Source organism: Dermacentor albipictus, chromosome 6 (genome assembly GCF_038994185.2).
Source record: "Dermacentor albipictus isolate Rhodes 1998 colony chromosome 6, USDA_Dalb.pri_finalv2, whole genome shotgun sequence".
NCBI lineage: Eukaryota > Metazoa > Arthropoda > Arachnida > Ixodida > Ixodidae > Dermacentor > Dermacentor albipictus.
In genome coordinates, this window is record NC_091826.1 from 4353923 (window position 1) to 4370295 (window position 16373).

General features: G+C 45.8%; 1 protein-coding gene across 1 annotated transcript in view; it reads right to left on the reverse strand.

Annotated features, from left to right (window-relative positions):
- Positions 1–16373, reverse strand: part of LOC135921800 (protein SHQ1 homolog) — a 132575-nt gene that overhangs the window by 51415 nt on the left and 64787 nt on the right. The window contains exon 6 of the mRNA XM_065456121.1: positions 6812–6924. Within this exon, the coding sequence (XP_065312193.1) occupies positions 6812–6924 (113 nt within the window). The remainder of the gene's footprint in view (positions 1–6811; positions 6925–16373) is intronic.

The following is a 16373-nucleotide window of genomic DNA, read 5'->3' on the forward strand; positions in this document are numbered from 1 at the left end:
AATTATGCACAAGCTGATGTGCGAACACATGATAATGGAAACACACTGCCCTATCCTTTGTGTGTTTGTGCGCTGTATGTCAAATGATGCTGTTAAAGTCAGTGCTTCAGTTGGTTTCCGAGCTGAGACTTCCAAATTAAATAAAATGTTCTGGCTAAATGCTTGTTCTCTGTACACAATACTGTGAAATAAAGAACCCCCCTTCTTAAAGCCATCTCTGAGAAATAGCAGAGTTGGGATGACCTCCATATTTCAAACTCCACAAAGAGCAAGATGTCAGAGGACTTGGTTTCACACCTTCCCTGTGAGGTTGTACGCAGAAAGATCTGAAGGCTTTCTGTTCTTGACAAACCACCTCTACGAATATCACTTTCAGCGTACACCAACTGGCTAAACCTGCAGCTGTAGTTGTCATGAGTCACCAGCAAGACCTGTATGACAATGTGAAAAAGACGAAGATGCCAGTCGACGAAACGGAGAAGGTACCCACAGGGCAGAAGCACGTGAAGCACGAAGAAAGAAGAAATTAAGAAAAAGGAGACACAGGTGGGGATGAGCTGGCATTGCTGACGTGGTCGAGAAGGAAGACAGGGAGGCCGCAGCTTCGGGGACCACAAACCAGAGAGGGGGCGTTCGTGAGCTGGCCAGCGACGACTCCAGCTCCTGAGCCTCGACTGCGTTGCCGTGGCTGTGTTCCGCAGCCCCGGTCCAACCCCACGCTGCTGTAACCGGTTGCTGTACTGTGCCACGAAGGCAATCGCCTGGCCAGGTCAGCGGCACAACGGCCGACTGGTTCAGACTGCGTCCGGTGCCATGCGGGTCTCTGTGGAAGACTACAACCTCATCGCTCTTGTCAGAGGTCGACACCCATGCTGCGTTGGAACCACGCAGGCCAACGTTCATTGCCATGCTGGGCTGGAGTCCGACACGACTAGTGCCGGTCAGAACGTTCCGTTTGCTCGTGACGTTGTGTTGGTTAGTCGAACGGAGGAACAACATGTAGTTGAGGGCTTGTTTGTCTTTTATGCGCATAGCAAGTTTTTGGAGTGTCTCGTGTGTGCATAGTGCTTAGAGAGTGTCAGGGTAGTTTGCTGTTTCTTTTTTATTTCACTATTTTTTTCTTCAAGATGAATGTTCTTTAACATACTTGAACTGTGTCTCTATCCATTTCTAGAGCGCTGAAATTTGTGACAGTAGTTGTGCTGCAAAATCTTGTAGGTAGGCCTGCTTTGCATCAGCTCTAAATACTCTCGCATTATATAAATGTCGAGCATGCTAACACAGTAGAGTAGCCAGGACTTTCTAATGTAGTGGGGATTCCAGCACAGCATGCCATTTACAAAACACACACATGCACATGGCAGCCTGGGAGGTTTAGATCCTCAAGATCTATCCTTTGCCTAAGCCACTCATCAACAAAATAGTCAATGCAGAGTGTCTACCAAGTTAACATTTCCAAATTCCCTGAGTTTTCCAGGTTTTCCCTGAGTGCCTTTGCGAAATTCCCTGAGCGATGCAAAACTATGTTTTATATCAAGACGGGCTGAGACCACATTGCCTGATGCTATCACTCTCTAGTAAGCATATGAAAAAAAACTTTAAAAAAGAATGACTTATTCCAATTTGAATACTAAAGAGTAGTGTTTACGTTATTCAAAAAGAGAATAGAAGGGAGGGTTTAGTAAAATCACAGCAAATGAAATGTCTTCGAAAAAAATTGTAAATCAAGTTGGACATTCTCAAATACGAATAAAAAGGAGATGCATACAGAAGCAAATATTTTTGAATATTAGACATTTTTATCAACAAAAGTGGGGAAAAAGCAGGCGGGTGAACAGGCAATAGGCAACTACGGTGTCGATTCTAGAAACGCTAGAGGTGACATGCTGGTAGAATTCGCAGAAAGGAATAAGCTGAGAATAATGAATACTTTTTTCAGGAAACGCAGCAACAGAAAATGGGCCTGGAAAAGCCCAAATGATGAAACAAGAAATGAAATTGATTTCATACTTTCTGCCAATCCCAGCATAGTGCAGAATCTCGAAGTAATAGGTAGGGTAAAATGTAGTGATCATAGGCCAGGATTCACCTCAATTTGAACAGAGAAAGAGTAAAATTGGTCAAGAAAAAACAGGTCAGCTTAGGGGCAGTAGGGGTAAAAGCAGATCAATTTAGGCTGCTACTTGAAAACAAATATGCAGCCTTAGAACAGAGAGATGATGATGATGACATAGAGGTAATGAATGAAATTGTAACAAGGCTGGCTTCAGAGGTAGCAATTGAAGTGGGAGGCAAAGCACCAAGGCAACCAGTAGGCAAGCTCTCCCAAGTAACCAAGGACCTAATAAAGAAACGACAAAGAATGAAAGTTTGCAATTCAAGAGATTAGATAGAATTCGCAAAACTGTCAAAATTGATCAACAAAGCGAAAATAAGTGATATTAGAAATTACAACGTGAGAAAGACTGAAGAAGCCGTAAAAAATGGACGCAGCCTGAAATAAGCGAGAAAGAAACTTGGCATAGGACAAACCAAGTTGTATGCACTAAAAGATAAGCAGGGTAATATCATCAGCAATCTCGAAGATATAGTAAAAGCAGTGGAAGAATTCTATACTGACCTTTACAATACCTAGACGACTCAGGAACATTCTATTCAAAACAATAATGAACAGTATACAGAAACTCCTCCTATAGCTAGAGATGAGGTCAGAAAAGCCTTGCAAGGCATGAAACGGGGAAAAGTGGCAGGAGAAGATGGAATAACAGTCGATTTAATCACAGATGGAGGAGACACAATGCTTGGAAAACTGACCCTTGCAGTCAAAGTGTCTATTGACTGCAAGGGTCCCAGAAAACTGGGAGAATGCAAACATTATACTTATTTACAAAAAGGAAGGCGTTAAAGAACTAAAAAATTATAGGCCCATTAGCTTACTCCCTGTATTATATAAAATATTTACCAAAATAATCTCCAATAGAATAAGGACAACACTGGACTTTAGTCAACCAAGGGAACAGGCTGGCTTCAGGAAAGGATACTCTACAATGGATCACATCCAGGTCATTAACCAGGTTATTGAGAAATCCACACAGTACAATAAACCTCTCTATATGGCTTTCACAGATTATGAAAAAGCATTTGATTCAGTAGAGATACCAGCAGTCATAGAGGCACTGCGCAATCAATTAATACAAACCGCTTACGTAAATACCGTGGAAAATATCTACGGAGATTCCACAGCCACCTTAATTCTACACAAAAAAAAATAGGAAGATACCTATAAAGAAAGGGGTCAGACAAGCAGACACAATCTCTCCAATGCTATTCACTGCGTGCTTAGAAGTATTCAAGCTATTAAACTGGGAAGGCTTAGAAGTAAAGATCGACGGTGAATACTTCAAAAACCTTCGATTTGCCGATGAAATTGTTCTATTCAGCAACAATGCAGACGAGTTACAACAAATGAATGAGGACCTTAACAGGGAGAGTGGGGATGAAGATTAATATGTGGAAGACAAAGATAATGATAAATAACCTGGCAAGGGAACAAGAGTTCCAAGATCACAAGTCAGCCTTGAGAATCTGTGGAGGAGTACGTTTACCTAGGTCAATTGATCGCAGGGGACCCGGACCATGAGAAGGAAATTCACAGAAAAATAAAGATGGGTTGGATCGCATATGGAAGACATCGCGAGTTCCTGAATGGGAGCTTACTGTTATCACTGAAAAGGAAAGTATACAATCGGTGCATTTTATCGGTGCTGACATATGGCGCCGAGACTTGGAGGCTGACAAAGAAGCTTGAGAACAAGTTAAGGACCGTGCAAAGAGCGATGGAACGAAGATTGCTAGGCATAACCTTAAGAGACAGAAAGAGAGCAGTATAGATCAGAGAGCAAATGGGTATAGACGATATTCTAATAGACATTAAGAAGAAAACATGGCACTGGACAGGTCATGTAATCCGCAGACTAGATAACTGTAGGACCATTAGGGTAACAGAATGGGCCCCATGAGAAGGGAAGTGCAGTAGAGGACGCCAGGAGACTAGGTGGTGAGACGAAATTAGCAAATTTGCGGGTGCTGCTTGGAATCAATTGGCGCAAGACAGGGGCAATTGGAGATCGCAGGGTGAGGCCTTCGTCCTGCAGTGGACATGAATAAGATGATGATGATCATCATCATCATCATCATCAACTGTTAGCAAGCCCAGTGGTATGAGGCCTGAACTTTGTCACAATTGAGATTCTCTCTTAACAGCTCGTAAGTCAACCTTAACTGTCCTAACATACTATACTCTCAGCCCGTGCATGACACCTCAGTGTTGTGTTTCACTGCTTTAAACAGTTTACTTTATTTTGGATGAGAGGAGACACCTGCATCTCGGCATCAGCCAAACTTTGTTTTTTTCAGCTCAAGCTCTTTCAAAACGGCGGCAGCACGCTTTTTTTCCCGTTCATTCCTCAATGCGTAGGTCCTTTCTGTTCTTTTCCTCCTCCCGCCACTCATTTGCCCCACGGACCATTTGAAGCATCTTCTTGGTCAGTTGCACAGTCCACGTCCGATTTTTCGAACTCCCTAGGGGTTGGGAAAACGTATGAAAAATAGGCCAGTTGGAAAAAATAAATGCATGTCATTTACTGCCCTTAAGGGCTCAAACCGCCACAGGCACATTTGAAAACGCTCTGAAGGCCTGTCGGTACACGTATTAGGCAAATCGGTTCTCATACTGTGACAGGAGATACCGGGTGCACGCATGTATAATTAAGGAATACATACTGTCTCCCGTGGCAATAGGCCCTTCCGACGCTTGTTATGCTTTACTGCAATACTTTTGCATATGCTTCACCAAGTAGCATTTCTGTACAGAGGCAAAGCTGACTTTCAGGAACCGGCATTATGCAACGCACCCTGCTTTCCAAGCTTCTAAGCCAATCGCGAGGATCACAAAGGCAGAGTCGATGCTTTTGCTGACAGGGCATCCAACAGCAAGAAGCTTAATAATGAACGTCGAAGCAGCTAGGTCAAGCGTTGCCGCAGTGGTGGCGACGGCTGCCAGCGGATCTGTGTGCGAGAGCGCCAGTTTGAGGCAACGAGGTAATCAAAATGGCAGCGGTGGTGGCTTTGATTAAAGGGAAGTTGAAGAGTCTGTCGAATTCAATAAGACGCTCATATACGGATGCGGGAACCTTTTAAACCATGTAGGTAAAATTTGGGGGTTTTTTTCAATTAGGAGCGAGGTAATCGTCGGTTAAAATTGCGCTGTAGCTCCGCCCCCCGTTGAGTGAGCGAGCGGAGCGGAGACCGGAAACCGCGGTGTTGTGACGTCAACTCTGCTTCGTTCCTTCACAGCGTCCGCGACCGTGCCTGACCGCGCTTGTTTCTGCGTGCGTGCCATCGTAATCTGCTTCGATCGACCCTGCATTCCTTTGTTGGTGCGTCTGCGTGTATGTAGAGTGGTAGTCAACGTGCGTGGTAGTCAACGTGAGTAGTAATCAACGTGAGTGGTAGTCAACGTGAGTGGTAGTCAACAGATGAAGGTCACTACACGTACTGCATGAACCGGGAAGCTTTTCACGCATTTAAACCGTCTCTATAGATTGCCGACGGCTTTGGACAGCGCACAAATGCCGACGATCGCATCCCCGCTTACGTTCCACGAGGAGGCATGCAGGAACACAACACTACAGTTGCTTGACCGGAAACGAGCTCACTAGATCGGCGAAAGATCGGCGAGATCACTAGATCGCTTTGCAAAAAACATACTCACCAAAGAGCATTTCCAACACGAGGAGATCCCAAGACTTTGCTTTCGTTCGCATCGAAAGCACTGCTCGCACCAGCATCGTTTGCTTCTTCGAGAGGCCGACTCTTCGCAATCGGCTCATACATGTAGGGAGTAACGCCGAACACCTCAGAAAAACGCAGTTTCTCTAAATTTTCCATTACCGCCTCAGAAAAACGGCACCAAACTACCTGGCACCGCGCTTCATGTGTAGCGGCAGCGGTCAGTTACTGGAGTTGACGTCACGAGGCGCACCAACCAATCACAGGTGGAAACGAGACGAGCGAGCTGGGCGTGTCCGCTGCTGCACTTTTCATCGAAATAAAACATATTTGCGCTTTCTTTTGCTCAATTTCGATACGATATTCAAATTCGGAAGGTTGAAAACCATTATGTACAGATGTTCACTCATTTTTTCTGGAAAACCTTTCAGCTTCCCTTTAATGCCATTTCGGACCTGTGGTCACGGCAAAAAGTCTGGAAAATCGGACGGCGAAGGGTTCTTGCGTTCGAAATTTCAGACATTCTGATACATTGACTCTATGGGGTACATGGTGGTGCTGCAAAGCAGTCCAAATTATCGGGTATCCGGAAAGTCGGTCATTGGCTGTACACTGGCAACTCCTCCAGCCGACTACAGGGTGTCAAAGACAATTCATTACGGTTCCTGTCTGTTACTCGGCCCAGCATTACCACGACTTTCCACCCTTTCAATAAAATTACAGCTAATTTTCTCTGATAGTGGCACAAATTCCCTGAATTTTTCCTGAGTTCTTCCAGCCTACTCAAGATCCCTGTGAATTCCCGGTTGGTAGACACCCTGGCAGTGAGTTGTTAAAAATATGGCTCTGGGACTATGACCTGTTACTGCTTCATAGCAGAGGTAAGAAAAGGAGTGAGACAGCCACTGACCAAAAAATGCAAATCTATGAGCAGCACCAGGGGCTGGGCTTGTGCAATGCTTTCGAGCACACAAAATGTGCCTCACTGACTACACCCAAGGACAGAGAGCAGTGCAATTACAGGTAGTGTTCTGCACTGAAGTGGCCCTCTTCTGCCTTCAGACGCTCCTTCCGGGCTTCCTGGACGCTCTTGCATTCAGGATCAGCAATGTCCACCAGGTCAGACATCTCCTCCTACATAGCAGAAGGTCACCAACAGAGAAATCAGAGATGGGAACTTTATAAACTTAAGGCACAACATGACTTTGACATGTCCCCATGTGTCCCTCTTGCTTCACAGTCCGCTTAGCAACTTCGAAACATTCGCTTACAAGCCTGCAACATTTTGCTGACATTTATGTGAAGATATTTGTTTTATTTATTTATTTATTCATTTATTTATTTATATATTTACAATACCTCAGAGACCCCAATGAATGCGTTTTAAATGAGGAGTGGGCTATTACAGTAGCTCTGCTTAGCAATGCGAAAGGTGGCAGGAAGGAGTGCTGTTTCCTGCCACTTCTCTTACTTATGAAGTAGACTGTCACACTGCTAACCAAAGATGCAACATGACCAACATGCCCGTTCGTCCGCCCTTGCTGTTACACAAGTGTCAATTGTTATACAGTTGCTCAATTGTTGCTTTGAATTTGGTGATACTGGAGTCCACATGGTTCAGCGCCCCACTTTTCATCAGCAGAGGGTGCCAATGATGAAGTGCATGACCTGTTAAAGCAAAATTTTGTTGGCCTCTTCCTGCACCTTGTCAAGTTAACCTAGTCGCTACCAACTGCACAGATTCACACTGACCTCAAAACACTGCACTCTTGCAACTCATGAAAATCGTGCCACGATATTACAATATTATCAAGCGATGCTCAAGAGACGGGCTGCCGCGAGAACGACGGCGAAGTTGGTCGCTGCCCTTAGCGCGAGCAAGGGTCGGCCTAGCTGTCTGGCTCCAGCATAAATAGCCTGTAAATGGCCTCTTTCATCTGTCTTTTCACACGTAACATTCTGGTGGAGGTTAGAAATCCCTGTCCTCGCCATGGAACTGCGAAGTGGTTGGCACATCGAGCATGTCACCTCTGCTGTCACCTCTGCGAAGCCCGCCTCTGCAATGGCTTCGGCTTGTCCGATGCTCCAATCATCCCGGTTGGAATACAATACACTTTTATCTGCTTTCTTTATCACATAGTGAATCCCGTGGTAACCTTAAGCACACAGTGCTTGTTAGGTGACCAGGCAATGGTGGAACATCTTCATACATAAAAAGCATCATGACATACTTTTACTAAAACTAGAGCGACATGGCATAGAAGGTGTTGTTCATTCACTTTTGCACTTGCATCTCTCTGATCGACAGTAGTGCATAGTTATAAACGGTTCTACATTCTACATTCTTTCGCCCATTACTGAATGGTGTGCCTCAGGGAAGCATTTCGGGCCCCTTTTTATTTAACGTATATGTGAATGACTTACCTCTTATTGACAAGTGTACAGATTTTGTTTTATACACAGACGACATGAGCCTCTTTGTTTCTTCTGATAACAAATCAAACTTGTTTTTACTAGCCAAAAATGTGCTGTCCAAGGTGTTCGAGTGGCCCTTATGTAACAGTTCTAAAGGTGTTTATTTGGCAGAGCTCGGAGCAGCGCAATGTCGACGGGCAGGGCAGTCCCAGCTTCCAAGCACGAGAGCCATTGCTGAGCAGAAGCGCTCGACCCACTAGCGTTTAGAGCCAGTAGTGCTGAACCCACTAGCGTCTCTCTTCGCTACACAGTCTACAAATTTATTTTATTTATTTATTTATACAATACTGCGGACTCATGGTCAAAGCAGGGTGGTTGATACAAAAACAAAAGAAATACGAAAGAAACAGCAATGAAAAAAAAAGCAAGAATATTACAGGCTCAGAAAAGTTACTTCACAATTTTATCACTTGCTTTGATAAGGCAGTTCCGTTCCCTAATGGTTCTCGAGTAATAAGAAAACTTAAATAGGTTTGTGCGAGCAAAATATGGGGGTAAGTGCATTTTCATTGTGGTGTCGGGTAGGCCTGTTAGTTAAGGGTGACAAATATTTTGATGCATCTAGTGCTAGTTTGTTTTCCAAGAGTTGGGAAAGAAATTCTAATCAAAATTTTTGCCTTCATGCCTGTAATAGGGGAATGCTATTTGCTTGCAATAAATCAGAAGGTGAGTCTAATGCTGAAAATTTATTAAAAATAACCCTTACGGCCTTTCTCTGAAAACGTTCAAGAGAATCAATGCTGCGCTTAGTATGAGGATCCCATATAATGCACGCATATTCCAGTCTTGGCCACACAAGAGCAGTATAGCAGAGCAGCATAATATTTGTGGGAGCAGTTTTAAGTTTATGTTTAAGGACACAAAGCTTGCAGAAGGCAGATGAACAAACATTATCAATATGAAGATTCCAAGATAGGTTTGAAGTGAGTGTGACACAGATATTTATAGCAACTTACTTCTTGTAATGGTGAAGACCCTAATATGTAGGTATATGACAATGGAGTTTTTTGGCAAGTTACTGGAAGGCAGACACATTTGCTCATGTTAAGGGTCGTTCCCCATTTTACACACCATTAATGTATATTGCCCAGACTAGTGTTGAGATTGTTGTAATCGTTAGTGGAACAAATTTCTTTAAACAAAACACAATCATCAGTAAACAATCTTATTTCTAATCAAAGGCAAACAACATCAACAATATTGTTACGGTGAAGAGAAGGAAGAAGTTGAGTTAGACGAGAGGACGACGAAGTCAGGCAGTTGCCTGACCGCCACATACCTCAGTTGTAAATATACATTGTTTTACACTCGTGGGCCTGCTTTCTTCCTGCAACATTTTGGTGGAGGTGTGGGGTACAATCACGGAACTTTGCAGCAGACATCATCCACCAGCCACCACAATGGCTAATCAACCGACACAAGTGACAACACCTCAGCAGCCCGTGCCGACGGTCATCCTCACTCACCCGCGGGACCCAGGGACATTTTGTGGCACGGACAACGCCCATGTCGAGGACTGGCTTACGATGTAGGAGCGAGTGTGCGACAACAACAGGTGGGATCCAACAATGATGCTAGCAAACGTGATATTCTATCTAAGAGGAACTGAGAAGCAGTGGTACGACACACACAAAGCTGACCTAACAAGCTGGGATGTCTGCAAAGAAAAAATGCGAGACCTGTTTGGCAGACCTGTCGTTCGTCAGCTGGCAGCAAAAAAAGAACTTGCGTGTCGGGCTCAGACGTCCACAGAATCCTATGTCATGTACATACAGGATGTGCTGGCCCGCTGTCGCAAGGCTGGTAACAACATGACCGAGGCAGACAAGATTGGTCACATACTGAAAGATATTCCAGACGATGCCTTCAATTTACTGATCGGTAAGGATTGTGCCACTGTGGATGCAATTATAAAGGAGTGCCGGCGCTTTGAACAAGTGAAGGACCGCCGCATCGGTCAAACTTTCGACCGATTGCCCAGTACCGCCCCGACATCTTCCTGCGAAGATCCGCTGCGGTTCGTTCAGCCCACAGGCCCGGAAGAAATCACGCACATTGTTCGCCGTGAGCTTGAGGCCATGGCTCCGGCTCCAGTTCGTTCCGACTATCGGAAAAGCGTGCTCGCTATCTCCCTTATACAAGCAGTCGTTTGGGAGGAAATAGCAAGTTTGGGCATTCCGTCTCCCTGCTCGGTCCGCCATACAAACACTTACCAGATTTCTCCTGCCGCTCGCTCCAAGACGCAAAGCTTTCCGCCACTCCGTCACAACCCAGCTGACTGGCGCACAGCGGATGATAAACCCATCTGTTTTAATTGCTCCGGTATTGGACACATCGCCGGTCATTGCCGCAACCACTGGTCGTCGCCTCCTCGGTGGTCGTCTCCGAGGCACTACCGCCAAGTACTGGACAATCGTACTTTCTCGCCCCATATGCCGACTAGGAACATCAACGCCGACAGTGCTCCACCAAGATCCAGCCGCTCCCCGTCTCCGCAAGGTCGTAGGTCCCGTTCGCCTCTCGTTCACTGCTCTTCGTCCTCTTCTGCAACCGGTCGCTTCACTTCGAGAAACTAGGCGGTGCAGCTCCCAGAGGTGAAGCTGCAACTCCGACCCGGCCCAAAAATTCTCTGGTGACCCTGCCTACATGTGGAAACCTACTCGACATTGAAGTTGATGGCATTCCTGTTAGGTCTCTCGTTGATACAGGAGTGCAGCTTTCAGTTATGAGCGCTGCTCTCCGCCAAAGGCTCAAAAAGGTTCCAACACCCACCGTACCGGGCACTGTGCGAGTCTCCAATGGGAGTACTTCACCTGTCCTTGGAATGTGCACAGCACGTGTGACCATTGGGGCCCATTATACCGTTGTTCTCTTTATCGTCCTTGAACACTGTCCGCACGACCTAATTCTCGGCCTCGACTTCCTTTCGAAACACTCTGCCCAAATTGACTGCTCCGCAGGTGTTGTACAGTTGGACTGCCGCATCCTGCCGACGCAACAACTTGTGATTCACACCGCTTATGTTCTGCTGAGTTTGCAAGGCTGTCTCCACAAGCGGCTACAAATGTACTCCTGACGCCCTGTCCTCCCGTACCTTATGGTGAGTATGTCGTGTCACTGCTTTACTGACGTGGTTTTGTCACCAATATTGCCCTGCCGAGTACCTTAATCCGGATCCGAGAATACTGCACTTGCGTGCCCATCCTCAATTCTGGATTTTCATCGCATGTGCATCCACACGGTATCGCCATATCGCATATCACTCCTTTGGAAGAATTCGAGATTTCTTCTTTGACCTCTGAATCCTTCCTCAGTACCAACGGACCTTTGTCATTCACTCCTCCGTACTCGACGCCTGCGGACGATGTTTCCAAGATGATCGCCCCTGACCTTCCTTCTGAGCAAACAGCAGCTCTTCGTCACCTCCTGTCATCTTATTGGGACATCTTCGATTTGGACGACCATCCACTTGGCCAGACATCTGTTGTCGCTCATCGCATCAACACCGGTGACACCAGCCCCATTCATAGGCGGCCATATCGTGTCTCCGCAACAGAAAGGGCCATCATACAGAAAGAGGTAGACAGGATGATGGACAAGGACATCATTGAACCTTCCAGTAGCCCGTGGGCATCACTGGTTGTCTTAGTAAAGAAAAAAGACAACTCGTGGCGCTTTTGCATTGACTACCGCCACCTCAACAGGATAACAAAGAAGGATGTTTATCCCCTTCCTCGCATTGATGACGCTCTTGACTGCCTTCACGGATCCCAATACTTTTCATCAATTGACCTCCGCTCCGGCTATTGGCAGATTAGTGCCGATGAGATGGACCGCGAGAAAACCGCCTTCGTTACACCGGACGGTCTGTACCAACTTAAAGTCATGCCCTTTGGATTATGCAATGTGCCAGCTACATTCGAGCGCATGATGGACTCTCTCTTGTGCGGCTTGAAGTGGTGTACATGCCTCTGTTACCTCGACGATGTGATTGTGTTTTTGCCAAACTTTGACAGCCACCTGCGGCGCCTCACAACCATACTCTCAGTGTTTCGCAGGGCTGGCCTTCAGCTAAGCTCCTCCAAGTGCCATTTGGGTCGCCGTGAAATTAACATACTTGGCCATCTCGTAAACGCCCCCGGAATCCAACCTGATCCACAGAAAGTTCATGCCGTGTGAAATTTTCCTGTACTTTGTTCAACAAACGATGTCCATAGTTTTCTGGGCTTATGCTCTTATTTCCGGCGATTTGTGAAAAATTTTGTCGACATCACTCACCCTCTCACTGACGTTCTTAAGAAAGACGTCTCTTTCTCTTGGGGACCACTGCAGGAGAAAGCCTTCTCTACCCTGATTGAGCGGCTTACAACTTCCCCAATTCTGTCACACTTTGACCCTTCTGCGCCTACTGAAGTACGAACTGACGCGAATGGTCATGGCATCGGCGCTGTCCTCGCTCAGTGTCAACAGGGCCAAGACTGTGTCATCGCTTACGCTAGCTGCCTTCTTTCCATGCACAAGCGAAATTACTCCATTACTGAGCGAGAATGTCGCGCACTCGTATGGGCGGTTGCGAAATTTCGGCCGTACCTTTTCGGTCGGAGCTTCTGCGTCGCAACCGATCATCACGCCCTTTGCTGGCTCTCCTCTTTGAAGGACCCAACTGGACGACTTGCACATTGGGCACTGCGTCTACAAGAATATACATTTTCTATTATGTATAAGTTAGGGCGCATGCATAAAAATGCTGACTGCCTGTCCCGCAATCCCATGGATCAACCGGACGATACCGATGCAGACTCAGACATTAGTGTTCTATCCCTCTCCGGCTTCCTCCATATTGGCGACGAGCAGCGCAATGATCCTGTTCTTCGAACACTTATGGAACGCCTAAGCTCTTCGCCCAATGACCCGTCCCTCCGGATGTTCACCTTGCGCGATGGAACTTTACACTATCGTAGCGTTCGTCCTGACAGCCCGGAGCTCCTCCTAGTCGTTCCAAAGCGCCTTCGACTCGCCATGCTCCAGCAACTTCAAGACACTCTTACTGCCGGCCATCTGGGCAACACTCGTACATACGACCACCTGCAGCGCCACTTCTTCTGGCCCGGCATTTATCACTCTGTGTGCTGTTATGTCGCTTCTTGTGACCCGTGTCAGTGCCGGAAGACGCCTGTTATGCCTCCCGCTGGTTTGCTGCAACCAGTTGATATTCCTACAGAGCCCTTCTTCCGTGTGGGCCTAGACCTCCTTGGCCCCTTTCCAATTTCCATCAAAGGAAACAAATGGATTGCTGTATCAACCGATTATGCCATGAGATATGCCATCGCACGAGTGCTACCAACCAGCTGCGCTACAGATGTCACCGACTTCTTACTATACGACGTCATCCTGCACCACAGCGCCCTTCGCCAGTTGCTGACGGATCGCGGCTGCTACTTTCTATCGAAGGTTGTCGATGATCTGCTCCGCTCCTGTTCTACAGAACACCAGATTGCTACTGCATACCACCCTCAAACGAACGGCCTCACCGAGCGACTCAACCCGACACTAACTGAAATGCTGGCCATGTACGTTTCCGATGATTACCGCGACTGGGACGTCGCTTTACCATACAAGACTTTCGCATAACTCGTCCCGTCACGACACTGCTGAATTTTCACCATTTTACCTGTTGTATGGCCGCGACCCCACCTTGCTCTTTGACACGTTGCTACCTTCCACAGTACAATCACCCAGCACTGGTTACGCTCACGATGCTATTCTACTGACTTAGCCACCCAGGCCTGAGAAATCGCCCGTCATCGCCTCACAGTCTCGCAAGCTTCTCAAAAGCAACGCTACGACCTTCGGCACCGAGACTCCCATTTTTCACCTGGTTCCCTTGTCCTTCTCTGGACGCCTTCACGTCGCGTCGGCTTGTCAGAAAAACTACTTTCCCGTTATTCTGGTCCGTACCAGATCTTACGCCAACTGTCCGACGCGACATACGAGATCGCCCCAGTCGGTCAGCCTTCATCTCCCAACGTCACCAGCAATGTTGTTCACGTCGTCAGGCTCAAGCCCTATGTCTCCCCATTAAGTGAGGCTATGTGAGTGAGGTATGTCTCCCCATTAAGTGAGGTTCCCATTAAGTGAGGTTAAGCGCAGATTTTGATATCTTTCACGAATATGCGCAGTTTACTCCCAAAACGTGTCGAAGTTTGCTCGCATCTAGAAAATAGCAATTGTGATATTCTACTAGTCACAGAAATATGGCTCCACTCCGATATCACTGATGACGAAGTCTTACAACCATCAGTTGACTACAGCATCTATCGTAAAGACAGAGACGGAAGAAGGGGCGGCGGGGTATTGATAGCCGTAAAAAAAGACATTACTGCCTTTCCACTTGAAATTTCAAGCCCACTTGAAATAACCTGGGTCTGCATTCCATCTTCGCATTCAAAGAACGTATTTGGAATATGTTATCGACCACCAGACAGTACAGAAACGTTCACGTAATATTTGTATGAAAATCTTTGCGAAATTACTAAGAAATTTCCTAAAGGTAACATATTTTTATTTAGTGATTTTAACTACCCAGAAATTGACTGGGCTAACCTAACGTCACCCTGCCAACACTCCAACGATTTCGTAGCGCTTGCACTAGACTTTTCTCTAGTGCAAATGATTCAGAAACCCACTCGTGGCAATAATGTTCTTGACCTCGTTTTCACATCCATCCCTGAAACAGTTGCATCAGTTTCTTTGATGCCTGGTTTTAGTGATCATCTACTCATTAACCTCACAATAGAACTACCCTTATACAAACGCACTACGACATCTAAGCGCATATTCATTTATAAGAAGGCTGACTTCACTGCCATCAACATAGGTTAAGAGAATTTCTACAGCTCGTTTCTACGTAATTTTGTTTCCCGACCTGTTGAGGAAAACTGGAAGCTCTTTAAGGAAACACTAATGCAGCTTACACATGCTCATATTCAACTAATTCACTTCCGGGTAAATAGTTCAAAACCATGGTATCACAGGGTGCTACGCTCACTAAAAAATAAAAAGAAATGCCTGTTCAGAATTGCTAAGCGTCAAGGAACCGCAATGGCGTGGTTAAAACATAAAGAGTCCGAAAAAGATTATTCTTGTAACATTCGTAGCGCTAAGCACAAATTCTTTTCACATGACCTCCAATCCATGATGCAAAATAACCCTAAAAAATTCTGGGCAGTGATTTCCCTCGAAAAGACTCGAGCCGAATTTCACTCCAAGACAATACCGGAGCACCTATTTCAGAAGAATCATCAGTTGCTTTTAATAATTTTTTTATCTCGATGTTTACACGCGAGGATTACTCTACCATTCCCGCAATTGCAGACGTAAACTACAGGTATATGGCACCAATAAAGATTGATGCTGCCGGCATCTCATCCCTAATTAAAAAACTAAAGGTCTCTACCTCGGCTGGCGTTGATGGTATAAATAATAAAAATTTAAAGCATACGTCCACATATACAGCCCCCGTTCTATCACATATTTTTGAGCAATCCTTATCCACAGGGGAACGGCCATGTGACTGGAAAATCATTCCCATCTTTAAGTCGGGCGATAAAAGTAAGATAAGTAATTACCGACCCATATCATTAACAAGCATTCCATGTAAATTACTAGAGCATGTGAAAGCATCTAATATTGTGCAGCACTTAGAAGCTAACAATTTCTTCTATCGAAGCAACACAGTTTCAGGAAAGGACTTTCCTGTGAGACTCAACTAATCGAATTCACTAACGAGCTATTCACATACATAGACAATGATTTCCAGATTGATAGCATCTTTATTGACTTTGCCAAAGCCTTTGATCGCGTTCCCCACTCTAGATTAATAGCCAAATTATCATCATTACATTTAGACAGCCTTACAATATCGTGGATAAGGAACTTCCTCACATCCCGCAAACAGTTTACGTTTACTGACAATCATTCTTCTTCCTTGGCTGATGTGTCATCTGGTGTACCTCAAGGTAGCGTGCTGGGTTCGCTATTGTTTCTCATCTACATAAATGATTTGCCATCGAACATAACATCACCAATCAGATTATTTGCTGACGATT